The sequence below is a fragment of the Fundulus heteroclitus genome, chromosome 2 (genome assembly GCF_011125445.2).
Source record: "Fundulus heteroclitus isolate FHET01 chromosome 2, MU-UCD_Fhet_4.1, whole genome shotgun sequence".
In the NCBI taxonomy this organism is placed as follows: domain Eukaryota; kingdom Metazoa; phylum Chordata; class Actinopteri; order Cyprinodontiformes; family Fundulidae; genus Fundulus; species Fundulus heteroclitus.
The window spans coordinates 28,934,898-28,962,825 of record NC_046362.1 but is presented as its reverse complement, the minus strand read 5'-3'; the positions used below and the strand labels follow the sequence as shown (position 1 = coordinate 28,962,825).

At 41.0% G+C, this 27,928-nt stretch overlaps 1 protein-coding gene across 1 annotated transcript; it reads left to right on the top strand.

The window, feature by feature from the left end:
• Positions 1 to 443: 443 nt before the first annotated feature.
• snrkb (SNF related kinase b) lies at positions 444 to 25,930 on the top strand. Its single transcript, XM_036152171.1, has 5 exons — positions 444 to 700; positions 5,273 to 5,602; positions 7,121 to 7,515; positions 18,254 to 18,395; positions 20,886 to 25,930. The coding sequence occupies exons 2-5, from the start codon at positions 5,367 to 5,369 to the stop codon at positions 21,853 to 21,855; spliced, it is 1,743 nt and encodes a 580-aa protein (XP_036008064.1). The 5' UTR covers positions 444 to 700; positions 5,273 to 5,366; the 3' UTR covers positions 21,856 to 25,930.
• Positions 25,931 to 27,928: the final 1,998 nt, after the last annotated feature.

The window sequence follows — 27,928 nt, the reverse complement described above, 5'->3', positions numbered from 1 at the left end:
CACAAATAAAAACGCATAGGGTAGGGGTGGCCATTGCTGTGGCACCAATAAGAACACGCACGGATAAACACAGTCCTGCAGGTACAACAGAAGATATATATATATAAAAAAAAGAGACAAAGCTGTTATTTAATACCTGACTCAATCACCTTGCGCTCATAATCGAAAAATACGGGGTGTTATTATGGTTCGATTTGTCTCGATGCAAATCGGACAACAAACACACACGAGCCGGTTACATAATTTCTTGGACTTCGCATGAGTTCATTCAGTTATTTTCCGCTCCTCTACGAGAGGCTCGCCGCCGCTGGCTGCCGCGCCGCCGCCGCGCACCACCGCGCCGCGCCGCGCCGCGCCGTGCCGCCGCCGCCGCGCACAAGCTCTGAGAGCTGCGAGCTGGAATGCATTGACGTCAGAAGGAAGCTGCTGGACGCTGCGCGTGCACGCCCAGCTCACATTGATTAAGCCGCTGCGGAGCGGGCGCGCGGCTCTTCAGCTGAGAGAGAGAGAGAGTCATATCAGGAAAAAGAAGAAGAAGTGCAAAGTGTGGCTCCGCGGCGAACCGACATGGAGCGCCGTGAGGGAACAGAACTAGGAGGCGACGCTGCTCTGTTCCGCGTCTGAATTCAGCGGTGACGCCGAGGCTTCGGGAGGCTGCGGGGATAAGGAGCAGCTATCACGGGACATTTCCGCGACAATGGTAAGTTAGCGCCTCTTGCTGCTTGTTTGTCCGCCGCCGTGCAGCGGAGTGATGTTGCTGCTGCGGAGGAGCCGCCGGGCTGCTGCTCAGCTCAGGGACGGGGACTGTGTGCCAAGTTGGGACTGCAGTTAGAACAGCTGGCCTCAAGTCCGGTCTCAGGAACACATATAAATATACACTGTAAATGTAATTTTAAAAAAAGAGGCCTGTCAGTATGCACTTGGCCCAATGAAGCTGTTTAAAAGGGGGGCTGCTAAAGAGGCTGATAACGCAGCTCTGCTTGATGACGCTGCAAGCGATGAACTGCTGCTGCTGCTGATGATGATGATGGTGATGATAAAAATAATACCTATCTTTTAAAGCTATTGAAAATTTGGTTGGTGCATTGCTCATAAATACTGTTATGGAAAGGTCAATAAAATGGCACAAGTATAGTTAAATAAGTAAGATATAGTCTGATCAGAGAAGGAGGTAAAGACAGAAAAAAAAGACTAAATCTGCAAACCAACAGATGTTAAATTTGAATATAGGAAAGGGGAAAATACTTGAAACGCAAACAACCACAGATATGTCAAACACAAGTGGGGACAAACATCTGGATCTGAGTAAAGCAAAAGCACTTTACAAAAAAAAACAGGAAATATGAGCACTGAAAGATAACAGATAATCACAAGATGGGCTGGATAATTAATTGTTAAAATTACCAGATCGAGGCAAAATAACTGAAAGAGATGGAGGAAAGACGTGTGAATGAGCAAGTCAGGTTTATTTGTATAGCACATTTCAGCAACAAAGGCGGCTCAAAGTGGTTTACATCATAAAAACATCAAACACATATCAGGTGAAAACATCAATACACAACAAATATGTCGGTCATTGTTCCTGAAAGCAACTCCAGAGAGGTGGGTTTTAAGTCTTGATTTAAAGGAACTCTGTGTTTCGGTTGTTTTGCAGTTTTCTGGAAGTTTGTACCAGATTTGTGGAGCACAGACGCTGAATGCTGCTTCTCCATGTTTGGTTCTGGTTCTGGGTCTGCAGAGTAAACCATAATCCAGAAGGTCTGAGTGGTCTGGAGGGTTGATACGGCAACAAAAGGTCTTTAATGTCTTTTGGTGCTGTTCAGTGATTTATGAACTAACAGAAGTGTTTTAAAGTCTATCCTGTGAGCTACAGGGAGCCAGTGTAAGGACTTTAGAACTGGGGTGATGTGCTCTATCTTCCTGGTTTTAGTGAGAACACGCGCAGCAGCGTTCTGGATCAGCTGCAGCTGTCTGATTGATTTTTATTTTGGGGAGACCTGCGAAGACACCGTTGCAGTAATCGATGCGACTAAATATAAACGCAGGATTATACAGTTGAGTTACTGCTACATTTAACATGCTTACTTACAATAAATTAAAAGTCTTTGATATTTATATAATTTGCTTTGTTTTAATAGAGAGTGGTGAAAGGATACGGCAAAAATCCAACAATAAGCTACAAATGGGATGAAATAATTATTTGGTTCTCCAGCCAAACATGACGTAGAACTTTGTGAGGAAAGCTTTGATGACTTGCACAGCAGTAAGACTTTCTCCTTAATTGGTTACCTAAGCAGATATTTTGGTCCTCTCCACTCGATAGAAACTCTCTAATCCTTTTAGTTTTCTTGGCTACAGCTTGGTAACACAAAGCTTCCGCTCCCTCCCCTGTTTAAGCGTTGGACTGAGGTTCGGAGACGATGAAGGATACTTCATGACCTTGATGCGCTTCTTATTTGGCCACTCCTTTGTGGTCTTGGCTGTATTATTTTATTTATTTATTTATGTATTTATTTATTTATTTATTGTGTCCTGTCTGGCAGTGTGGCAATAAGAATTAAAAAGAGTCCAACGGATTTTTGCCCGCTCCTCCTCTAGGCCCCAGACTCCGGGTGGCAATCGGATAATAGGGGTGTGAAAAAGACCCCAAGCCTGCCTCCACCTGCTCAAATGTCGTATTGTTGCATCCACCATCACCACCCCCCGACCCATTCGCCCATCCTCCGGACCATCTGGAGGGGGAGAAAAGAAAAAAACTCTGGTTAGCAAACCCACTTGAACCATGCAGACCCCTGTTCCCCGGATAGAACCAGCACTATTGTTTTAACAGAGAGGGCTGAAAGGATGCGCCAAAAATCCAACAAGAAGCTACCAATTGAATGAAATAACCATTTGGTTCTCCAGCACAACATGAAGCAGAACTTTGTGAGAAAAGCTTTGATGACTTGCACAGCAGTAAGACTTTCTCCTTAGTTGGTTACCTAAGGAGATATTTTGGTCCTCTCCTCTCAATAGAAACTCTCTAATCCTTTTAGATTTCTTGGCTGCAGCTTGGTAGCTCAAGGCTTTCAGCTCCCTCTATGAACTCAATGCGCTTCTTCTTTAGCCACACATTTGTGGTCTTGGCTGCATTATTATTTTTTATTTATTTATGAAGTTATTAATGTTTTGGTGGATCCAAGTAGGGTTATATATGTATATCTAAAACTTCATTAAGACCTTCTACGAGTAAATTCTCCCAGAAAAACAGTACCAAACTATATTTCCTCCTCCATGCTTTTCTACGGCGACAGTCTTCTTCTGGTCATAGTCAATCCTTAAATTGCTTCCAGCCTGGCAGATAGATGTGTGTCGTCTCTAGCAGGGGGCTGCAATGTTTAAATTAGTTGTGTTAGAGTGTTACCTGTGGCAGTTCTGGTGATTCCTCACCTTTCCTATGGAGGTCCTGACCCCCATGAAGTATTATTTCACTAGGAGCTCCAAAGTGAGGGTGGCTGATGATATATATTTTTTTAATTACTTCCACCTCCAAATAATTGCACCAAGAGCGATCACCTTCACGGCAAACTTACTGCTCAGGGTCTTTTAGCTCATTATGGCCTTGTGCAGATTTTCTATATTGTCTCTAAGATTCTGTGACGGCTCTTTGGTCTTACAGATGGGAAATGGATTGATTGCCGTGTAGAATTGCTTTAAGTGTAGATAGGCACAGTTTGTTTTCACAAAGTGGTGACAAGATCCTTTAAAAGGAGGGCAAAAGTGCTATAGCACAGCTGCTTAGAGGATCGAAGTTACATCCAGATAATTTAAAATAGTCAGAAATGCGAATTAAACTGCAAAGAAGATGACGGAAAATAAACATAAAACTATATAAACTACATTAAATGTCTGTGGAAACATTTCATAATCCAATCCAAAACACACTTGTGCAAAGACAAAAATAAATAAATAAAAATACTAAAAGAAACTTAATTACCACAGAACGCCATCTCTATAGGGAGACAAAGCAGGCTCAGAAAACAAACGTTTCTTACTAGTAAAATTTTGTGGCATCAAAGAGGGACATAAGATCTTCTGCCTTAATTTAAAAATATATTTTCTGAATATATATACAGCCCCCTCCTCCCCCTAAAGATAACATATTGGTGTCACAAGTAAATGGTAAAAGGCCTCCAGAGCGAATCACAGGTCATTCACACACACATTCACACCCTGCCGGTGGTGAGCTACGTTAGTAACCACAGCTGCTCTGGGGCAGACTGACAGAGGCGAAGCTGCCATATACCGGCGCCACTGGACCCTGTCTTGCAGTGTCTTGCCCAAGGACACAACAACTGAGACAGTTAGAGCGGGGGATCCGACAGGCAACCCGCTAAAAGCAGGATGAAGAAAGATGAAAAAAAAGAAAAAAAAAATCTCAAAATTAATCCTTCATTTCTGTATTATCCTTCAACTATACCTTTTTTTTTTTTTTTTTTTTTTTTTAAGGCTTTCAGTGCAACTATGGTCTGAAAGTCCAACAGAGATTCATTTACTTCCGTTAAATCTATTAGAAACTGAGAATATATTATCATGAACTTTTAGACCTTCACCTTGTAGAGTGCTTTGGAAGAAATTCAATGCCAAGGCATCACAGATCCTCCACTGTACCGAATATTAGGTACTATGTGTTTTTTCCATATTTCTGTAGGCAGCACTTAGAAAAGAGCAGCACCTTTTAGGTTTTTTGTGCGTTGCCTTGTGGTAAACAAACAAAAAACAATGACGTTCTTGATGCTGATGTTGATCGTTGCGATGATGAAGGTGGTGGTGAAAAACTTGCCCCCCTGATGGTGACATCACCGGGTCTAATGGTATCTCCTGACACAAACACATGCTCACATGCACATGAGCACCATTATACATTATGGTTTCTTGTTGCAGTATTGATTCGACGTGCCATCTGTGCTTTGGATGGTGATATTTGAGACGGGGCTCAAACACAAGCCCTCCAACATCAGAGACAACAGCAGAATATTTCTCCCTCTGCTGCTCAGATTGCATTATAATTCTGTAATCCGGTCTCAGCGCTTAAGCTAAACGTGTTCTGTCGTCTGTGCCTTTTTTGTTAAATGAAGTGGAACGTTGGTCTACTTTTGGTCCTGTGCCTCGAGGGATGGGGCATTAACAGCAGCTGACCTCGTATGAAGCCCTTCTCCCTTTGGGCCATAGGCCAAAATTATCCTTGCAGTCACTTTGTTTCATTGTTTTGTGTTTTTCTCTATCCTGCTAGGCAACCCCCCAGCATTGAGCAACTTTCCGCACCACAGAAACCTCGACACAGCCAGCTTCCCTCCTCCCTTTTGTTTGAAGCAAGCGTTTCAGCCATGGACTCCTCCGGGGAGTTGACCTCAGCCTCTGATGGGCCCGTGGACCCCAGGGGCTTCTCCGGCCGCTTGGATCTCAGCGGCCTCTACCATCTGGGCCGGACGCTGGGAAGGGGCCACTTTGCTGTAGTGAAACTGGGCCGTCATGTCAACACAGGGCAACTGGTGGCTGTAAAGATGATCGACAAGACCAAACTGGATGTCATGGCCGCAAGCCACCTCTTACAGGAAGTCAGGTAAGAAACGCCAGCTATCAAATTAGTTAGTTAGTTAGGAACAGGCAAAAATAAAATTAAGGATTTTGTCAAATAAGACACGAGAGAACAAGTTTGGTTTGATGCAAATAGTCCAGCATTAATATAACAGCTCTTGTCAAAGACAGATCATATTAGTATCATTTATTTTTTATTTTATCTTTGAGAATAGAACAAAGAAGTTGCGATTTTTAAGAAAATAAAAATAATAAATACAAATTTTACCATTAAGATTTCTTCCCTACAATACAACTTGACCACTTGTTGCTTAGCTATATATATATATATATATATATATATATATATATATATATATATATATATATATATACATATATATATTAGGAAATGCTGAGGACTTGGCAGGTGACCTGAACCAGAATAAAAAAAATTCAACAATTACATTTAAATTTTTACGCCCAGTGAACTGACCTAATGATAAGAAGATAAGATAAGAGACTCCTTAATGGTCTCACAATGGGGACATTTGGGTGTGATGGTGGCAAAAACAAATGAGTAATGAAAAATAACAGCTAATCTAAAATTATTTCTAAAGCAACTGAGAATGAAGTTATCAGAAAAAAATAAAAGTAACAAAATACAACCAGAGTTAGTATGGCACAGTTATTGATAATATTGAAAAGACAGCAGTCGATTTTACACAACATTGTGTGAAAATATGCATGATTGTACAGCAACATCTCAGAGTAGCTAAGGCGTGTGCATGTGTACCTCAGCATCTGAGAGACTTAATAATCGGATAAGAAATGCAATATTCCGTTAAACGGAGGAAAATACAGATGCCGTATTTGCTCAGTGGTAATGAGGCAATGGATAAGCATTCACCAACCCCTCAATCCTCGTCCCCGTGCCTGTTTCTGCTGGTGGCGGGTCCATGCAGAGTAGTTTAGGGGTCTTGATGTCTTTTTCAGGAGTGACGGTCGGGTAGAGAGGGAGATTGGTTTTATTGTTCCTTTGGTCAGTCGTGGTGAAGCAGAAGAAGGAGATGAATGAGACGTTTTGATCGTTATAAGGTATGAAGAAAGGCTGAGATTATTTATTTTAAGGAGATAGTTATCACTTCCAGTGAGATGGGTGAAGACAGAAGACAACGAGAAGGAAATGATAAAAACAAGAGGCAAGAAGTGTCGAACTTCTTTCTACTAAACAAAAGAGAAGCAAACATACTCTGCAGTTAAACTGAATTAGCATAGCACGACATGTGAAATCAACAGTAATTTAAATTGATTTGGTGTCAAGGGAATTAAGATGCATGGCCAGAGATTTGTTTTTCTCTGATTGGTCGTCAGTTTGTCAGATACTGAAAGAATCAACTCTTAAGACCTCCTATGCTTATCAAAGAAATATGACAGAAGCGTTCTGCAAAACCTACATGTGTTCAACTCACCATTAAATAAATTTATACAAAATAACAACAACACTATTTGTGTGCGTGTTTTTTAATTACAACATAAATGACCTATTGTTGCTTATTTCCAGGTGCATGAGGCTGGTGCAGCATCCCAACGTGGTGCGGCTCTACGAGGTCATCGACACGCCCACCACGCTCTACCTGGTCATGGAGCTGGCCGAGGGTGGCGACCTTTACGATTACATCCTGCGGCACGAAGGAGGCGTGGCCGAGGGCACCGCCAAGCGTCACTTCGCCCAGATTGTGCGCGCGGTGTCGTACTGCCACCAGCTGTGCGTGGTGCACCGGGACCTGAAGCCGGAAAACGTGGTGTTCTTCCCCCAGCAGGGCGCCGTGAAGCTGACAGACTTTGGCTTCAGCAATTTATTCCAGCCTGGGATGATGTTGGCCACCAGCTGTGGGTCGCTGGCTTATTCTGCTCCAGAGATCCTGCTGGGAGAGGAGTATGACGCCCCAGCTGTGGGTGAGAGACTAAAACCTATTTATTTCTATCAGGGAATGCTTAATTGGACATATTTATTGGTTTAAAGGCTTCAAATCACTTAGCTGAGTTTTTTTTTTAGCCATTTGGTTGTTGGCTTTAAAGAAAATGCTTTGTTCCTTATGAGAAATTCTAATAATCTTTCATTATTATGGTCTATTCATCATCATTACTGCCACCCTAGAGTTGCAAGAAACTGTCGTTATGCAAAAGTTGATTATTGTGTTGCAGCCACTACAGTACTTGACGTACAAAGTGCGATAGTCTCCAACATTAGTTCACCCTGAAGGCTCTATTAAGTGGAAATATGTTGGCTATGAAATTATTAATAATGATGATTGGAGAGTTAGAGCACCATCGCATATTTCTGTACCCAGAATACAATTATTTTAAGTGCAGATTGTTGCACACATGGCAGCACTCAAAACTTGTGCTTAATAGGTTAATATGCTAATAGGTTTGGAAGCACAGTGGAGTTGGGAACTACGTGAATAATGTTGCTAACTCGTTGTGCTCGCTCATCTCATGATGGAGGTTGTTTAAGTTGTTTAAGAACTTCTCAGTTGAGCAGCTGCAGGTGTGGATGAATTTTGTCCCCTGATGGCTTTGGACATTCGGTGGTTGGTAATACCCATTTTTCTTTAGCGTTGCATTGAAACTGCGATGACAGTAACAACTCAATATATTGTGCAGCTTCCACATGTCTCAGCTTCCCTGGGAAAGTTTACTCTTGAAACCTCTTGGAAGCTAAAGAGTTGGAGGAGCAGCGTGGCTTTAATCCTGGCCAACAGATCTTTAACATCCCAGCGTTGCAGAGGGAGTCATAAGAGCTTTTGGACCTGGAGAAGGCTTAGGACTGGGTCCCCACAGGGTAAATGAGTTGTTTTTAAGGGCTATCCTGATGTCTAACCACAGCAAAAGCTCTGCACATAATTTAGATAACATAGAGTTTAACATTCATTTGAAAATATACATGTGGATTCATGAAGCTGCATTTCCAGTTGTATTTGCAGTTTAACTTATAAAAGAAATATGTATAATATAATACATGCACAAGCTATTGATATTACTGTCTGTCATTCATGGATGCTGCTCAAAAAAGTGTAAACCCCCTTTTGTAGCAGTGAAGTATGCTAGTTGGCTTTAGAGAAAAAAACCCTGTTATTTAAAGCAGCAAATTTGATTATGTTAAAGTAATTTTAAACTTTGTAGATAAACTATCTGTGTGCTCTGTGCTGCACTACCAATATAAAGAGCCCTGCAGTGACTTTCTGGCTTTGAAAAATCTATCTAGTAATCAGATTGCGATTAGAGATGCAGTCCGCAGCAACCGTAGTTGCGCTGGAGCTATTTTAATAAAAATAGCCGCAAAGATTCCCACCTACTGGAATTGTCACATAAATCCAGACTACATTTAGGCTTTTTTCCAGATCCTTTTGCATGCATCGGTGTGGGTAATCCTCGCGCGTTTCCATGCTCACTCCTCTTCAATCACGTGCCAGTGTGTGAATGTGGCCCGGGTCTGAGTCCGTTTGCTGAGGATTAGCGTTTGTATTTGGGTCAGCCTGTCTTGAGTCAGCCGGGCACGAGCTGCACTGCAGCCCTCTCTGCAGACCGGGTCACAGATCGGAAACAGGAAGTTCCACGCATCTTCTGTTCATCCTGACCGGGAAGGTTGCTCTGAATGTGGGATTTGACTTTGCAGGAGCTGAAGGAGAGCTAAAGGATTTGGTTTTACGCGTCCCGTTAGAGGGAGGAGGAGGAGGAAACAGGGTGAGGAGGGGGAGGAGGAGAGAGTGTCTGCTTCAGGGAGGTTTGGAGGCTTATCTGCACAAGGCTGGATTTTATTTTGGCAGAATCTGGCCCCCTTCTTTACTCTGGTCGCGTCTGCGCTGAATACAAATGCACCCCACTGCAATTAATGCTCTCCTGTAGAAGGACATTTGGTGCATTTATCTGTGAAAGCAAGGTTACGTTGCAAATGGCTCCAAATGACCAGATGTGTAATTTAAGAGCTTGTGAATAGTCTGTAGTTTTTCACACGACCTTGTCTCACGAAACAACGGGAGGGGCGATGAAGAAACGCAACTTAACTTTCAGCACAACTCACAAGTTGCACTCGTCCTTATTTCCTCATGTTTTGTTCCTGTTTCTAAAAGGACGTCTTATTAAATATATATTTTTTGTCTCCTTCTCTCAAGACGATGCACTGCTTTGCTGCCTTTACATTTCCGTCCGTATCACCCAGCGTGACTCAGCCTGTCGATGACACGGCTGTGTCATCACTTTCACAGAAACATACACTTCTGACTCCCTCAATCACAAGCACGTATGTATTTATGGATGTAATCCTGAGCCGCACGCTGGAAGAGATGTCCCTCAGAGATATCTCGGCTTAGCGAGATGACTCATAAACCGTCGCAAACACACAGTGACTGCTCTCTGTGCCGCTCTGACATTTCTGTCTCTCATAAACGGGCCTCCTTCACTGTACATGTGCGCTCTGTTTGATGTGTGTTTTGAAGAGATGCAGAGAAGGAGAGAAGATTGTTCACAGGGCGTAAACGCTGCCTGCGGTTATGTAAGCTCTGTCCTTAACTTTGTTCTTGCGTGTGTGTTCAGTTTTTGACGCTCTCAGGAGGAAGTTCATGCAAACCGCTGCTTATTAAAAACCTAATGATGATGAGTACTGATGACACAGTTGACTGTTGCAATTTTGTCATATTTTTAAAGGGGTATTTAAGATTATATATATATTTTGAAATTGAGGTTGGGTAGATATGAGCAGTCAGTATCACTCTTACCATAGACGGTATTTAGAGGGATTGGGTTTAAGCAAACTTCAAGTTTTTAATTTCCTGTGTGTCCATCCTGGAAGCAAAATGTTTGGTGGGTCTGGTTGTCTTGCAAAAGGTAGAAATTGACTCGTTGTTGGGAGGTTGAGTTTGTTAAATTAATGGCATGACTGGATGTACCTGGTTTAGGCAGCAAATTGGACAGGCTACTACAATTATAGAGAGACAAAAATACTAAGGACATGGAGAAAAAAACAAACAAAAAGGGGAACAACAAAGACAGACAGAAGAGAAATAACTAAAGTTTAGTTTGGTAGGAAAAATAATAAATTGTAAGTGCCTATACACCACCTACAGAGTCCATACCATGCAACACACCACCACCCTGATAACAAGAGGCACAGCAAACACACCACCCCTCACCCCAAAACCCCCACAAAGCCAAACAGCCCCTACCAACGGCAACAACCCTGAAAACACTCAGTAGCCCCAGAACTATTTATTCTTATTCTGATTTGTATCGTTAGGGTTTGGCAAAAATACATGCGCTGCTGCTACACCCCTGATGCAGTAGGTCCACGATGCATTTTGCCCTTAGTGCACCATAATTTTTTTTTTTCCTTTAACCACAGCCAAATGGCCTTTTTCCATGGGACCTTTAGTTGGAATCTTTTTCAGTCAGATTATGCGTTTCTTCAATACTCGTTTCCCTAAATTTGAGCAGCTGGGAAACCCCCTCATGTACACCTTGGTGTGAACGTGTAAAATGTTGGAATGGGGTAAATGCTCCTGTGTTAATCCTTGGAGTCGGCTGACAAGCAAGTGCATGCAGGTAGTTTGGAAACACAATGTTCAGTTAAGATAATGGCAACAAGATAAACATCGCTCATGCAAAGTCACCCAATACAAAGGTTGAATTTAATTTGTTATAGCCTCACTCCTCCTAAATAGTTTATTCTATCTGAGCTGCAGCGGTGTAAGATACTGACTCCTCATAACTACGCCTCATGATCCTCACTCTGAAAAGGGCAAGCTTTCTCTTTTTAAATAGTGAGAGTCCCCCCTCTTTAGCTTGCTGCCACAATACATCCACCTCTCCTTTTTTTTAACCACATGGACCCCCCCCCCCCCTTCAAAATAAAAAAAAAAATGAATAAGAGAAAGCAACAACATACACCCACATCCCGTTTTAGATCAGAAAACAGCAACACAGCCCGGGAGGCTTTTCAGACAAAACTGCTTTGTCTGTGTTTTCACATCAACCCGAAGGTTTGCGATTTGTTTATATCAACAGTTATTGTTCCGGTCCTTGAAAAGGACATGATCTGCACAGACACACAGTATAATAATGAAGAGCGAGAGAAAAAAAATCTGCAAATACAGCTAAGTGGGTCCTAGATGAATGTAGGGCTGCTTTTAGTGCACAAATAACAATCTCAACTCTCATCAAGTCTTTTAGTCCAAGATCCACTTGTTTGAATTATGTCACATCAAAGATCTGTTGCTTAAAGACCGTATCTTAAATTTACATGTTTTTAAAGAACTGGAGAATTGGATTATATGAGATAAAAACACAGAGATGTCATCCTAGTGACAAGTACGTCCTTGTACTTTACAGTGTTTGCATAAATTACTGCATGAAGTTCAGTCTATAGCTCTACTGAGGTGTTAAGGAAGCCAAGGATGCTTAAAAAAATGGCCTTGAGCTTGTCTGCATAGTTTTGTCTTCTGTTTATCATCTTCCTAAGGACAATACTGCACACATTCTGCTTGGGGTTTAGGTCAGGCCAGTGGAGCACTGTGATACCATGGTCATTAACGCGGGTATTGGTCCTTTGGGCAGCGTGGGCAGGGGGCCAAGTCCGGCTGAAAGTGAATATGCATCTCCATAAAGCTTATCAGCAGAAGGGATCATGAAGCACATTTAAAATTTAATGGCTTTAGTGGACCAACACCAGCAGAAGGCTGCAGTTATCCCTGCTGCTTGCACTCTTTGGTAAATGGTAACTGGCCTGCATTTGTAAAGTGCTTCATCAATTCCTGAGGGCCCCAAACTCTACATTCGGTCATTCACCAATTCACTCACGCCAACACTACCTTGAAGCCACAGGTGCCCTGGGGCAGAATGACATCCATCGGCACCACCAGCAGCAGGACAATCAGGTGAAAAGTGTCTTGCCACAGGTTCAGGAACCAATGAGACGGCCAGGATGGGCGTTTGAACCGGCAACCCACCGGTTATAGGACAAACTTGTTCTGTAATGGCAGCATAGTGGCTTTAGAGCTCTGAGAACGCTGCAAGTACCCGGTTCAAACCCTGCAGGCGCCACTCGGTGTTGTAGCCCAACAAAATTGTTGGAAAGTATACTTGCAATGACAAAATAAAGATTTCTTTCTTCTAAACAGTTGGCAGGAAACTAATTGCCACTGGAGAAGCACTAACATTCATATGCCCTGTTCCCTTCTTTGGATTGGAAAGACAATGCAAAACTATTTTATGTCCTGTTTTACCATGTAAAAATATTTTTTTAAGTGCCTCATGGAAATATTGGTGCCCTTTAAACTTTTCCACGGTTTGTACTATCGTACACCTTCCTTCCACTCAAGTTTCCATTAATATGTTTGAATATGTATGCAGTCAGCAGCAACATGCTACAAAAACTTCTGTGCATGAGTGGTACTTTCTGGGAACGACATATTGCTGCAGCAAAGTGGCTTCTTCCTTGTGGTGCCGCTGCGTGCGTATTTCCATTGTTCTCTGTTTATCCGAGGTCATTTTGCGGAGGTGAGTGATCCAGGAGGGAAACCCAGACATTCCAAGGTGTTCCCGGGCCAGAACGGATACATAGTTCTCTTTGTGGTGTGTGTGTGTGTGTGTGTGTGTGTGTGTGTGTGTGTGTGTGTGTGTGTGTGTGTGATTGCCCCTAAAAAGAATGTCAGATTTAAGCAATGCAAAAAACCATGGTCACCAAGTCCGCAAAAAGGCTGGGACTTTGGTAGGAACATGTCACGTTGAGGGTTAGGACTGAGACTTAAACGTTGTGGGTGAAAGTGGATTATCCAAGAATCTTGTGCAACTTGTTTTTTTTTTATCAGTAGTTTGTTTAAAAAAAAAAGCCTTATCAGTCCGTTCTAGTCGATCAGAATCAGGGTATTGTTACTCCACACTGCTCACACATTCCACATAACCAGTGACCAGAAGGATTGAGCGAGCCCAGTGCAGTGGAGACTAGGATCCCCTGGCTTCAGCTTTCGAATATATACCAAAGGATGCTTTTTTTTTTTTTTTTGTCTGAACTTGGATGGCCTTTTGTAACAGACCCTTTATGACGTACTTGCTCTTGAAATATGCACTTCAAAGGAAGTGCCTTTCTAATGAATCCACAGAGCCTGGATCTGCGTCCCTGTTGTGCTGCTCAATGCCAGCCATTAATCGCTGTAAAGTAGTGGACAAAGTACATGGTTTGCAAAATCTTTTACTGATAAAAATCTGAAAAGTGTGGCTGGCATATTGTATTTAGACCCACTACCAGCCAGTCTTCTTTGCAAAAGAGCTCAAGCCCAGTCAAACTGAGTGAATAATTGATTTCTTTGTCAGAGATTCTCAATTAGATTGAGATCTGGACTTTGACTAGGCCACTCTAACACCTGCACATGCTTTGATCCAAGCAAACCATTGTAGTTCTGACTATATGTTTATGGTCGTTGTTCTGCTGAAAGGTTTACTTTTTGCACACGTTTTCTTCAAGGTCTGTATTTAACTCCATTCATCCTCCTATCATCTCTGACACGATTCCTTGTCCCAGAACAATAAAGACACCCCACAGTATGATGCTGCCACCACCATGTTTCATGGTGAGAAGGGTGTTTTTTTGGATGATGTGTGCAGTGTTAGTTTTAGGTTTTCCACAGACTGTTTTGCACGTAGGCCAAAGAATTAACCTTTGTTCTTATTTTGTTCTCCGAACACATTCTGTGTTCCCCACATGGTTTAGTATACTGAAAGGTGGACTTTTTTTTTTTTTAACAAAGTCTTACCATCATATTCTGTAGTTGTACCATACTCTTGATCTGATTTCAAATTGATTATTGCTTTTGGATGTTGAAAGCTTTGGATGTTGTTATATAACCTTACCTTGGTTTTATTTTCTCTATTCATGACCTGTTCGCTGTGCTCCTTGCTCTTTGCGATGCTGTTTGTTCACTGATAATCTCTAAACAAACCTCTGAAGCCTTCACAGAATGTCTGGATTTATGATGAGATTAAATTACACGTGTAGATTTTATTTTCCATATTTTTTGGACTAAGTTGCATTCATTCAGAAATTTATTTTACACAACCCAAGACTAAAAACTGACATTTATTCTAGTAAGGCAACCTATTCAATTACACAGCTGCATCCACGATCGGTTGAATAAAATGCTAATTTACCCAATTCAACCTCCCAGGTGTGTTTCATAACAAGCCAGCATCTCCAACCTGGAAAGTTCTCATCAGCACATTTCAAAATAAGGGCCCGTTACGCTAAAAGTTGTCAAAATTACGTTGAAATTAGACTGTGAGTGTAGCGGTGCTACGTGCTAAGCTAGCGGTATGACACAGATGTTTGAGAGCAACATTAAGCTCACGTGCAGCATCAGTGAAGATTTAAACTGCCCGGACAATAGACCTGTAAGCTAGCGCTAGCTGTTATTAGCTTCACAGACAGCCCAATAACTTTCGGGCTACACCACGCAACACTCTGCTGCGTGAATGCATACTGAAACAGTGAAACAACATACAAACATGTGTTCTCTCTTTGTTTATAAGTTAATGTTTCAATAAATTTTTAAGTGGTACAGTAGCAGGATTTAGTTTTTACAAGCCTAGAGCGCCCTCTTGCGGCTATAGACGGTAATGTTTACTTCTTGGTTCAGGTTGGTCAGTATGATTTACCATTTAAAATTGATATACAAGTCGCACCTGAATATCAGGATCGGCCAAACTATGAAAAAAAGTGTGACTTGTAGTCCGAAAAATATGGTACTTATAATTAAATAACTTTGGAAGCTACTGATTGCACTAAATCAGTACTTATCAAAGGGGCTGAATACAAGATTTCAGATTTTGAAACATTTTGCAAACCATGTGTTATTTTCCTTCCAGTTCAAAACGATGTGTTACTTTCTGTTGGTGTATCAGTCAAGTCCCAACAAAATACAGTGAAAGTTGTAGTTGTAATGTGACAAAATGTTAAAAAGTTCAGGGGCTGCAAATATTTCTGCAAAGCATTGCAAAGCTCCATATTTATACATTTCGCAGCTGCTATGCGTGCTTGCTTCTGTGTCTGGACTTGATCCCTGTGCCGTCAGCAGCCCACTAATGTGTGGTGGGAATGTGTGATGTTCCCCAGTGAGTGGAAAGTACTCCCAGCACTCAAGAGGCTTCTCCTCCCTGTTGCGTAACGCAGCTCTGGATGGAGGTGAGCGTGTACTTGAGTATACATCGTATGAGGAGAACTGAGGGCCTTTGTTTGGGCCCTCATGAGTTTAATGTGGGACAGTGGCTGAATCAGCACCGCTCTCAGTAATGTGAGTCCCTGGATAGAGGAGAAACTGTAGGAAGGACTCATTTATTTTGTCCTTGGATGGATTCAAGGATTTTTTTATCCAGATGTCTTAAGATGTTACATCTGGCTAAATAGTGCAGCTTTCACGCTGGACGGGTTCCAGTATAACACTTTCAGCATGCTAACATTGCAGAGCTGCACAGTAATGTGCAAAAAAGTATGAGCTAGCCTTCATGTCTTAATATTTAAAACCCCTTGGGCCATTAAAGTAGTTAGCATAGTAATGGGCAAGGCAAGTTTTTTTTGTAAAGCACCTTTTGGTAACAAGACAATACAACGTGCTTTACATAAACAGAACAGTGCAGTGGAATAGTAGCAGCCGGTCAAGATAAAGACAAGTTGGACTACAAACCTCAACATTAACAGTCAAAGACAACTCTAAACAAATAGGTTTTTAAGTCTGTGGTGTATTTAGGTGCTAAGCTATTCGGTGGTTTGTAGACTAACAACTATTTTAAAGTCTGTTCTCTGAGATGCATCAGCCAGTGTAAGGACTTTAGAACTGGACTGACAGTGGAGTGGAGAAATAAAAAAAAGTCTGCATATTTTTAAATGCTCAGAATCTAAATGTGTAAGATTTGTTTTAAAAAAAATCTTTAAAAAATTAAATAACCATTTAAACTGAAATTGTGTAAACCACAGCAAAACAGGTTTTGTCAAGTTGGAAGTTTCTCACGTGAAGTTTTTGCACACAGTGTGTTTTAGTGTTTGGTATTCTTGAATAAACAAGTGTTAAATTAAAAAAAGAGAGTTTTTTAACCTAGATATGTAATCTTTGAGATTTCTAGTGTCTCACCAGAGTTAAAACTGGAAATGAACAGAATGTGCCCGTGTCGCTGCCTCTAGTGTTTGAGAGAAACACTGACAGGCAGGAAATACAGAAGGATGATCGTTCTCAGAATAGCACGCCACCACAACGAGGCCTCTGTTTGTTACGGGCCCTCAGCCCTCAGCTCAGCCCAAGTGCGTGTTCCCATCTGGTTCACGCTGTCCTGAGTCTGCATTAAAACTCTGCTCACTGCGCTTGCACCAGGACGCCAGAGGAAGGAAAGGGAGGAGACGGGGGAAAAAAGCAGAAATGTCACAAGTGTCGGTTGACATGTGTGAACTTGTTGTTTTTTTTTTTTCCCAAGCATCTTGTCCATTCAGGCATCTGCAGTTTGCTTCACTCAAATGTTTTGCTCTTGATGCATACAAGAAATACACTAAGTCAAACACTGGAAAGTTTTAAGTTTAACTCTTTATCTCCACAATAAACAGACTTTCTAAAAGAATCTGTGAAAAGAGCTCATGTTCTATTAGGAAATCCTAAAGGATGTGTAACTAATGTTCAGTGATTTTATGCCTTTTCGAAATATATTCATTGAAGCAGATGTATGACACTGACCTGGCTGTGTTTATACCGGTTTTTTGGTTTGGGTTTGCTAGTGTGTTCAAGTCAAAGGTGGGCGCGGCCTGTCTGAGACTCCTATGGCAGGATAAGTTTGAGTTAAAAGTTTTTTTAGAAAATGCAAAACGTGATTCAATTGATTTTACTTAAGACAGAATAACAATTATTCCTAAAAGGTGTTTGGATGCTTGGAACATATTGATTGATATTGTTTACATTCGTTTTGCAAATGTTATTACTGACTAAGGTTTGACGTGTTGTGAATTGGTGCTATATAAATAAAATTTGATTGATTGGAAAAATGTAATTGAATGTTTTAACCAAAATCTTAAACCTAGATTTAGTGCATGAAGACTGAGTTCAAAGGCAGCAGGGAAGAGTATTTTTCTAAATCTACATAAACTCATTGCCTGATCTTTTTATTACCATATTATATACTATGATAAATAGTAGTGCCATTTGTGGCATGTAATTTCCTCAAAATGGCTCTTTGATTAATAAATGTTGCACAAACCTGATCTAATGGATATTTTCTAATTAAATTGGTGTAGTCGTCTCATTTTGAATCATTTTTGAGTATTTATCAGATTTGTGTTATTCTTTAATTTTAGATAAAGGAAAGCATTTCAAATTATTCCCTGAGAGCTTGTTATTGTCTCTTTTGTTTTAATCCTTGGCTTGGGTTTCCTGTTGAGACGTAACATTTGTGTCTTTGGGCTAGACCTGCTGCCGGTGGTCAGAGGGCCCAGTGGCATTGATGGATGGCAGCCTCGCCTCTGTCAGTCTGCCCCAGGGCAGCTGTGGCTACTAGCATAGCTCACCACTGTCAGGGTGTGAATGGTGAATGACTGTAGAATAAAGATCTTTTGTGTCGTCTGCCTTGATAAAGCCATTTAACATTTTACCATATTTCGTGTGTGTTCCAGATATCTGGTCTCTTGGGGTGATCCTGTACATGCTGGTCTGTGGCGTCCCTCCCTTCCAGGAAACCAACGACAGCGAGACCCTGGTCATGATTCTGGACTGCCGCTACTCCGTCCCTGAACATGTCTCAGACGACTGCAGAGAGTGAGTACTGATAGAGCTTCAGGATAACAGATTTAAATGTTTTTATTTTTATGGCGCCCCTGGGTAAAAATGTTTGAAAGCCTAAAAATAAATGAATCTTTCAGCAGCAGATCCCATATTGAACAGTTTGTAAAAGTTCAACCTTTGATTTAACTACATGAATTCAGTGGGTAAAATTCCCATGCTTGGAAAGAAAAAGCTAAATAAATGGTGCCACAGTTACTGGCCAACCTCCTTTTGCTGTTATTCTTCCCTATAATAATTTACATTGTATTTTACCTTTTTGTAAAAGAATCCTGATCTCCCTTTATGTGCGCTTCTCTTTGGGATTTCTATAAGATTTAGTTCTTGCAATTGAGATGAAAGTGAAAGAAAGTTAATTTTGTCAAGCACTCCTGTTGATTAGGACTTTCGTTTTGGATCCTTATCCAGCTGAAAAGCCCAGTGACGGCCCATTTACAGTTTTTACCGGCAGAGGCCACCAGATTTCAGTTTGAAATGTCCTGGTATTTCAAAAAGTTTCTGATGCTATGTGCTTGCTTTTGGAGTGGGGAAAAAGGCCCACAGCATCATAACTCGCTATAAAGGAAGAGTCCGAGAACACAACTAACAGCCATAACAAAGCCAACATCGGCAAAGTCCAACTTATCAAACTCCTCAAGTTTACATTTGTTATGGAAGGACAGGAAAGCCTTTTCCTAGCTTGCTTCACAAATGTTTTGTTGTCATGCAGATAGTGCCTGATGATTTTCATGGAGACTTGGAGGTCCAAAGATGCCACACATTAATGCAGTTCTCCAACACTTACCTTAGGATAGTTGTGCATCACTCTCTATGGTGGCAAGATGACCTTGGGTGCTCATTCAGTATTCTTCATCACTGTGTTAGCTGTTCTTTGCTCTAACTGTAGATATGAGCAAGTTTAGGCTAATAAATATATCCTGACTTGTAAAGATCTTCGAATATTTGCCTAGCTTGAAATAGTAGTTTTTTTTTCTCTTTCCCGTTTTGAAGTGTGCGAAAGAGAAATTAACCTTTTTGTCATGTCATATACTTATATTCAAGGGGGAAAAGTCATTCTGATCAATTTCCAAAGGAAAATATAATTATATTCCTGTTAAATTTATTTTGTTGGCATTTTTAGGTTTTAAAGAACTGTTAATTTTGTTAAAAATATTAGTTTCTTACTGGGGGAATTTTTTTTCTAAATAAATGCACTCAAATTAAAGATTTATATTTTAAATCCATATTTAGGTAGGAGATTAAAACCCAAATTTGTTTAGGGCTCTTTATTTACCTTAACCAGGATTGGCAATGTTTGCAGGGTGCTTCATCTGCTTCAGGGTTTCTGATGTTAAAGGACGGTTCGTTTTTCTTCATACATGCATAAATTCAGTCAAATATTTCCTTCTCCATTCAGTTCGGGCTAAAAGTGACCAAGACACTGTGTCCTTAAAATCTGTGAACACCAAACTACAATTTGTTGTCAGAGCTGTACAACTTTCCCTCCTGGAACAAAATAAAACTCAAGCATTCATGTCTCTCTTCCCACTTAACCTCGATCCCTCGCACCTCAAACCAAAGCACAGACACGCGCACAACACAATGTTCTCTCAGCTCCCAGAGAAGCAGGGTAAACTCAAACAGGGGGGTGGAAAAAAAAAATCTGAATCCAGAATCACAACTATGCTGCACATTTTTGTTCCTTCTGTGTTGACAAAATAGATACAAATGCTGTCAGAAGCATTTTGTGAATCCATGTTTTACAATGTATCTTTATTTTCATCTCCTTAATGTTTACTCTTAGCAACATTAAGTAAAATTTTAGTGACTCTCTGTCATTCAAAAAGTACCTATGCTTTTTTTTATTGTAGTTTTGTTTATTCAGTAGTTTGTCATTTTGGCATCTTTACTATGCTGAATTGTGAATACATTTTGTGTTTAGGTTTCTTAAAGCAGCACCAGGTAACTTTTAGCCAGTAGGGGGCGGTAGACTTGTATTGTTCCAGGTTTTTTGCCCATGAAGGCCACTGGCAACGCAGCACTGTTGGAAAATTAAACAGTCTTGCTCCTTGTTTTGGACTCTGATAGCAGACCACTTTGGACCAGCAGGCTGGGAAAGTTATCCAGTTACGGATAAAGACAAGGCCACATTCACCCCTCTAGATTAAATCCTACATTAGAGAAACAAAAATATGTCTAATCAGGTAAGTGTTTGTTTTGTTGTAACCTACAGTGGGTCATGTGACCCAGAGGGAGGCTCTAGGTCACATGACCCATTCAGTGATGAAGCTGACCATCTCAAATTACTTTGGCGAGTTTTTGAGTAGGGCAGCCGGCACCGATGTGCCAAGTGCTGTTTATTGACCTGAAAAAAAAATCTAATATATCTAAAGTTAAGCTAATACTTACACGGTGCTGCTTTAGTCATTCAGCTTTTAATTGACGTTTTACACAAGCTTCATTACAACATTTTTCTTGCATTGTCAGTTTGATCTCCAGGATGCTGCAGAAGGATCCGTGTCACCGTGCGTCTCTGGACGAGATCGAAGCTCACGAGTGGCTGCAGGGCCTGGATGACGCCCTCCTCAGCCCTGAGGCCCCACCACACTGGGTCACTGGGGCCCTCTCTGCCACATCGCCCTCACTGTGCGCCCCCGAGTCCGGGGATCTACTGGCTATGAGGTCCTCGACTCAACAGACATTTCCTGGGACGTGGCAGCCCAGCCTCAGCTTCAGCCTGCGTCCTGCTCCCGTCGAAGAGCCTCCTGTGGGCAAGAACGTCCCTGCGCTGCAGCAGATCTGCGAGGAGGAGGAGGATGAGGAGGAAGAAGAAGAAGAAGAACTGAAAGAACCAGAAGGGGAGGTTGAGGAAATGGAGTGTATAGAAGAGGAGAAAGAGTTTGGAAATACAGAAAACGGTGAGGAGAAAAAGGCAGAGGAGATGCAGAGAGAAAATGAAGACAGTGGGTGTGTGATTTCGGATCAGCCGATCAGTCATCGGGATGAGACGCTCAGTCAGACATCTGAAGTCACCCCGTCCTCCCCAGCTTTTAGGGTGTCCTGTTGTCAGCTGAACGCCTCGAACAGACAGGAGGGACCGGACGAAGAGCTGGAACCGAACAACAACACGGGCAAACCGCCTCCGCTCCTCCCGACACCCGAGTCCTGTCAGTCGTGCATCTCCGCGTCCTCAGCCAGCCTGCGGGAGAAAACGGAAAGGGAGGAAGAACCGGCCGAAAAGAACGAGCGTACGGAAAAGCCTCAACCCCAAAATCCACAAGGTACCCGGGACGAGTCGGTACCGAGGGCGGAGCAAGGGAAGCGACATAGCATCAAGCTCAGAGACAGACTCTTCCAGTTCCCTTTGTGCGAGAAAGCTCTGGCCTTCAACATACCCACACAAAACAAGCCCAAGATCCTGCCGCTGGCTCAGTACAACTGCTGCCACGTGCTGTAGCAAACATCGGCTTCAGGGCCGTTCTCTCTCTCTCCCTCTCTCTCTCTCCGGGCGCACGGGCTGCTTAGCAGTCAGCAGGTGGTTGGAGCCTGAACACAGACCTTGTGAAGTGGCACGCAGCTGAACTCTCTGCAGAGACAAGGAGCAAAAACAGCCCTCAGCCCACAAACACGCCGGCACAGCTTCACAAACACCCACTTCTGACTGTGTGCTCATGTAATAAACATTATTTTAGTGAGAGTCGACAGTGAGATGTACAAAAGACTTCGTTTCCATTTGCTGCTGTGTACAGGAGCGTCCACAGAATAAAAAAAAAAGAAAAAGAAAAATACTGTTTTTCATTTGTAGCTTCGAGACAAAACTGGTCCAACTTCTTTGGATGCGAAGGGGGTGTCGGTAAGAGAAGGATGAGGGCAAGATTTATTTTATTACATAAGCTAAAGATCATTTTCTTTGAAGGTGCCTGTGAAGATTAAACGGATTCATACTGAAGCCAGTCAGTCCAGAGCTGATTCACTATGCTGCATATTGTTTATCAGCAGGAATACATCATCAGCCACCTGACAAATATTTTCTCAAAAATATTTGAGTCTCTACATCAAAAAATGTGAAAAAAACATAAGATCTTTTATTTTACGACAGAAAAAAAAAAGAAAAATTACCCTCGTGTCTTTTTCTTTCTGTATTTGGGTGTAAAATCTTAGCAGTTTTTCTATTTTCCAGTCGGAAACTCATACCTAAATGTGTTCCTCTAGTTCTTCTCTTCTCATACTGTCTAATAGCATCATAGAAGCGACACTCACACAGAGACATTTCAGTTTGCCTGACTTCTCTAGCAGCTTGCTGTGGCTCCATTGAGAAAAGCAGAATATGTGATGTTTATGCAGGGAGAGGATCTGGTGACTGAAGTCAGACGCGACTATTTTGTTTCATGAGAGCGTTGGAAATAACAAGGATTTGTGTCACCTAGCTATAGCTAATACTTGCGATGACAATTTTATTCCAGCCTTCACAAAGTGACATGCTAGGCCTGCTGGGTACTTTTGATTTTTCTTCTTTCTTTCTTTTTTTTTTTTTTTTAATCAGAAAGTGTTTTTACCCCCAACTCAGTTTATAGGTGGATTATGACGGTCTTTGAATTAGTCCTGTCACAAGGGAAACGTTTTAGAACCCCTTTTGGCAGCAGTAACCCTTAGATGTTGCTTTCTGCCTGACTTTATCAGTGTCCCTTATCATTGCTACCGTGTTTGGGATCTGTCAGACTTATGGCTTCACATTTGACTTTAAAAAGCTTTCAAGACGCCCAGGCGCTATGGAGGAAAAAGAGCCCAAACCGTTATGCCTTCACCAGCGTGATTGACAATTGGAATGAGGTGTCATAATCTTTAAAGGGTCTATATCATGCAAAATCAACTTTTATTTAAAGCTTTTAACTGTTTTAAAGCTATTCAAAGTGGAATTGTGCTTGATTCCTGCATGTCTGAGTGAATTCTGCTGTTTGAGCTGCAGCTCATCCCTGTCCTGGAAACTTGGGGGGGAAAGGCAAGCGTCTTTCTTCCGGGTTGGAACAATGGCACCAGAAATCAACTAATTTTCAGAACAAATGACTGCTCACTAGTGCCAAAGGCAATATTTAAATAAAAACATATATGCCTAAAGTTGACTTTGGAAGACTTAGAAAAGCATGATATAGAAACTTTAACATTTAGCATGCTAACTGAGGCCTGTACAGTGTTGTTTTTTTCCCCTTGTAAATAATTGAAGCAGTGCAAGGCCTAACATTGACATCAATCTGTTGGGAGGATTGGCAGCTGTCTTAGATTGTTTCCCTCTTATAAATAATATTTCTCGCTGGAGAATGATGGACTTCGATTTGCTTAGAAATTTATAACCCTTTCCCAGATTAATAGGCAACAACATTGACTTCTCTTGGCTCATTGCTTTAGTCTTTCCATTTTGGCGTGGCATTAACAGAGCTGCGTAGAGGCGCTCACACTGATTCATCAATTAATGAGCGCATTGAATTAGCAGCTCCTGGCTGCAACTTTCCCCCTTAAATATTCAGGAATACTTGTGAATTTTGCAATAATAATAAGGCTTGCAATGTTTGGCCATTAAAAATAATGTCTTTTATGCCTTGTGCTCATAGCAAACAAAGACCCCAGATAGTGAGTAATCTATCCAGCTACTGGAAACAAATATAAAATGTTTCATTACCCATCTCAACAGGGCTTTATTCATAATGCTGCTTCTCGTCGGCGTCTGCTGTTGTTATTGAAACAGCATAGTTGTAGTTTCATAATGATTAAACATCCCTTTTCTTTCTAAAGCTTTCTCATTCCTTTAAATATGCAGTCATATTGAATATAATTAAAGTTTGTTTTTATCATTCAGTTCACTGAGTGAAACACTTATATTATCAGTCATACACAGACTGATGTTTTCATGCCTTTATTTCTAGTAATTAAGACGGTTTTCTTCTTACAGCTAATGAAAACATGACATTTAAGGTTAGAATATTATATCAGGCCAATAATAAAAATTCTAAAACGAATGTGGGCTTAAAGAAAGGTATGTTTTAATACCTGATTAAAGGTTATTTTCAAAAGGCACTTTTGACAAAGGAAACTCGTCGGAAAGCATATTTAAATGTATTGAATATGACTATTTTAGGCATAGAGAGCATAAATGCATGGCACTTAAATAATTAACTACTCCAGGCAGTTGTTTGCAATATGCATAGTGCAAACAATAACACTGCGATATCAATAAATGTATTTTTTTATTGTACAGTCCTAGAGTCTACTTATTTTTTCACTCACAGCTTTTCCGTTGTGACTTTGCTCTGTGTAATAAAGTCGTATTCATTTTATTTTATTTTTTTACACCTAGGGTTAGATTTAAAACTATTGAGAATCTGAGTTTTTGGGTCCGTCCAAGGGTAATGTTTTAGATGCAAGCTATTGCTTTAATCTCCATTGGAGATAATTTCTGTATTGTTCTTAGACATGTATCAGAGTTATGTATTTTACACCCAAATACATGAAAAAAAAAGTGTTACATTTCAGGATTTTTCATTGAAGATAAATGGGAATATTAATGAATTATTTGGTCGGTGTGCTTTAAAATTTATCCGTAAAGGAAAAGCGGTTGTAGGGTTGGTATGACTTTTAAGATGGACTGATTTGTCGACTGTCCAGCTTGTCGTCCTGTAACTTTCCTCTGCACATGTTTTTCACACTGGTTTCAAAGCTCTAATAAGCTCGTATGTAAACGACTGTTATGATACGTTGTGACACTGTATATAACACGCCTGAGACTTGGAGGAAACATGTGATCCGCTGCTCTCTTTCGTCCACAGTCTTATTAACTGAATAGCTTGTTCTGTATACACGTCTTTATGGGATCCGTAACAAGGATGCAGGTCTTCTTTTTGTTATCTCCATATTTTTTTTCTTAAGGATATGATTTTATAACCTGACAAAGATATTAATTATCTGAACAGATGTGTGACTTTGCATGTTGCTGCAGATATTTATCACGGTATACCTCCAGGTGTCTTGGGTCTGACAGAGCAGCCATTGTTCTTGTTTAACTGTTAATAATAACCCACTGAATGATGAATTGCACACAGTACGAACACTGTAGCCGGTAGGTTTCTGCAAGCCGTGTCTGGGGACCCGTGTAGATTCAGGCCGTCACACAATAACTTTTTACTCACTTGCTGAAGAGTCCCTTTGTGTAGTATTATTTTACCACATAACTGCCCTATCTGTGCTATACTTTCCCACTGTTATGAAGAGAAACAGAATCTGCCCAACGAACATCATCCAGCGACTGTCACTGACATGTGATTGTTTGCTCCCGGCCTAAAAAGAAGAGGAGCATTCGTCACGTGAAAATCCTATCATGACTCATGTCTCTTCAGCCGTAAAAGCTTAAAACCCGTGCAAATGAGGGATAAAATAATTTGTTCCTGCGTCCTGTCCCTCTTTAATGTCTGCTGACCTGCATTTTAACCTGGATTGTGAACTTATTTTTCTCTATTTATTTATTAAAATGGATTAAAGCAACAGGATGGCTGCAAACAGAGAGTTTTATTTCTAATGCAATCGCGGTAGAATCTGGTTCCCCAAATGAAACCACACTTTGTTTTTATTTGATTTAAACGCCTTGCTGCATGATATTTCACATCAAGGACATCAAATTGATCTCTGCGGAAGATATTTTCCCAGTTTCTGACTTATGTTGATACAAATAAAAATAAAATCTATATTCACATAAACTGTATAGAAAGATGATCTATTTTTATTACTTTTTTTAAAGTCAGTAGTTTACATCCCATAAAGTGACTATCGCTTTAAACAGTTTGGAAATATCCCCATGATGATGTTATGGCTGTGAGAGCTTCGGATAGGCTAGTCCCCAACATTCGGGTTCATTTGAGGCACACCTGTTGATGTATTTTAAGGTAACACCTAAAATTTGCTGCTTACTTGTGTGACATCACAGAAAAATTTAAAGAACTGAGCCAGGATATATGGCTGAGAGCTCTGGCTATCCTTGGCTACAATTTCAATATTCCTGGAGGTGCAGCATTCATCTCTTCAAATGATTCGCAAGTATAAACGGCAACGTAAATGTGCTGCTGTCATGCTGTTCAGTGAGTCGACAGGTTCTGTGCCCCAGTGATGAATGTGTTGAGCTTTGAAATGTCCATATTTACCCCAGAACAAAAGCAAAATGCGCCGTGAAGCAGCTGTCTGAAGCTGGTTGGAGTCCAACGTGGACAGGAAGATCACCCAGAGAGGAATAAGCGCCTTTGCAAACTGTAATCAGGCTTATAAAAAGCCTGATTACAGTTTGCAAATGCCCTCATGAACAAACTTTTTGGAGACATGTCCTGTGGTCTAATCAGACTGAAATTCAAAAGTTTGGCCATAAAGACCGTCTTTATATTTGGGAGGAGACGTGAGAACAACATCATATCTGTGGGTATGGGGGTGGCAGCAACATGTTGTGAAACGGTGTTGTTTTGTTTTTTTGCTTCTGGAGGGGACTAGTGCACAAATTACATCATGAGTAAAGATGTTTTTTGGAAACAGTTTATGCAAGATCTGAGAATATCCACTCGGTAATTAAAGCTGGACACAATTAGGTCTTCCAACTGGATAACATTTGTTACCAAGTGGTTTAAGGACAGAAAGGTGAGTCTTTTGGAGTGGTCATCAAAAAGCCCTGATCTCAGTCCCATTGAAAGTTTGTGGGCGGGTTGAAAAGGTGTGTGCGAGCGAACAAGACCTACAAACCTAACTCAGTTATACCAGTTCACTCAGGAGGAATGGGCCATAATTCCTATTGTGAGAAGATTGAGAAAAGATACTGAAGTCATAGTATCTATTTTAGCATTTAGCAAATACATTTTGTTTTTGGTAATGCTAACTGACCTAAAACAGAAAACGTTTTGTCTGACCTAATATTAGACAATCAGAAAAAAAAGTGTATTTTTTATATTGTGAAGGCTATGTGAGTATCTGGTCTCCACTGTAGGTAGCGATTTTAAGTTATCTTCCTTTTTTCTAAGTGACTGGACTGACACTGTCCTTTTTACATGACCCAAACTAAATCCTATGACATTTTTCATCATAAATGAGTACTAAAGAAGCAGTCAGAGTCCAAAGAAAGACCTGAAAGCATCTTCAGAAACTTCAGAGAACTATTAAAAAAACTACAAGAGCACCTGTACACTAAGTAAAAGGATATGGAAATGAGCAGAAAAAAAAACTTGTATAAGCATGTATAAGAGTCCTCTAAGTCAGGGTCACTAACATGGTTAATTTAATTTGTTGCTTTTTTTTAATCATGTTTGTATTGACATAGATTTAAAATGATAAATGCATTCAAAACATGTTTATGCAGTAATTCATAAAGTTAAGGTGAGCTCTGACTCTTCTAGTTCAAAGGTTGAAACAAGTCGCCCCTCGTATGACAGTATCAATGACGTAGCTCTCAGTTTCAAAAAGATTGTTGATCCCTTCTCTAAGTCTTGTGCACAATTAGAAACATTAACTCT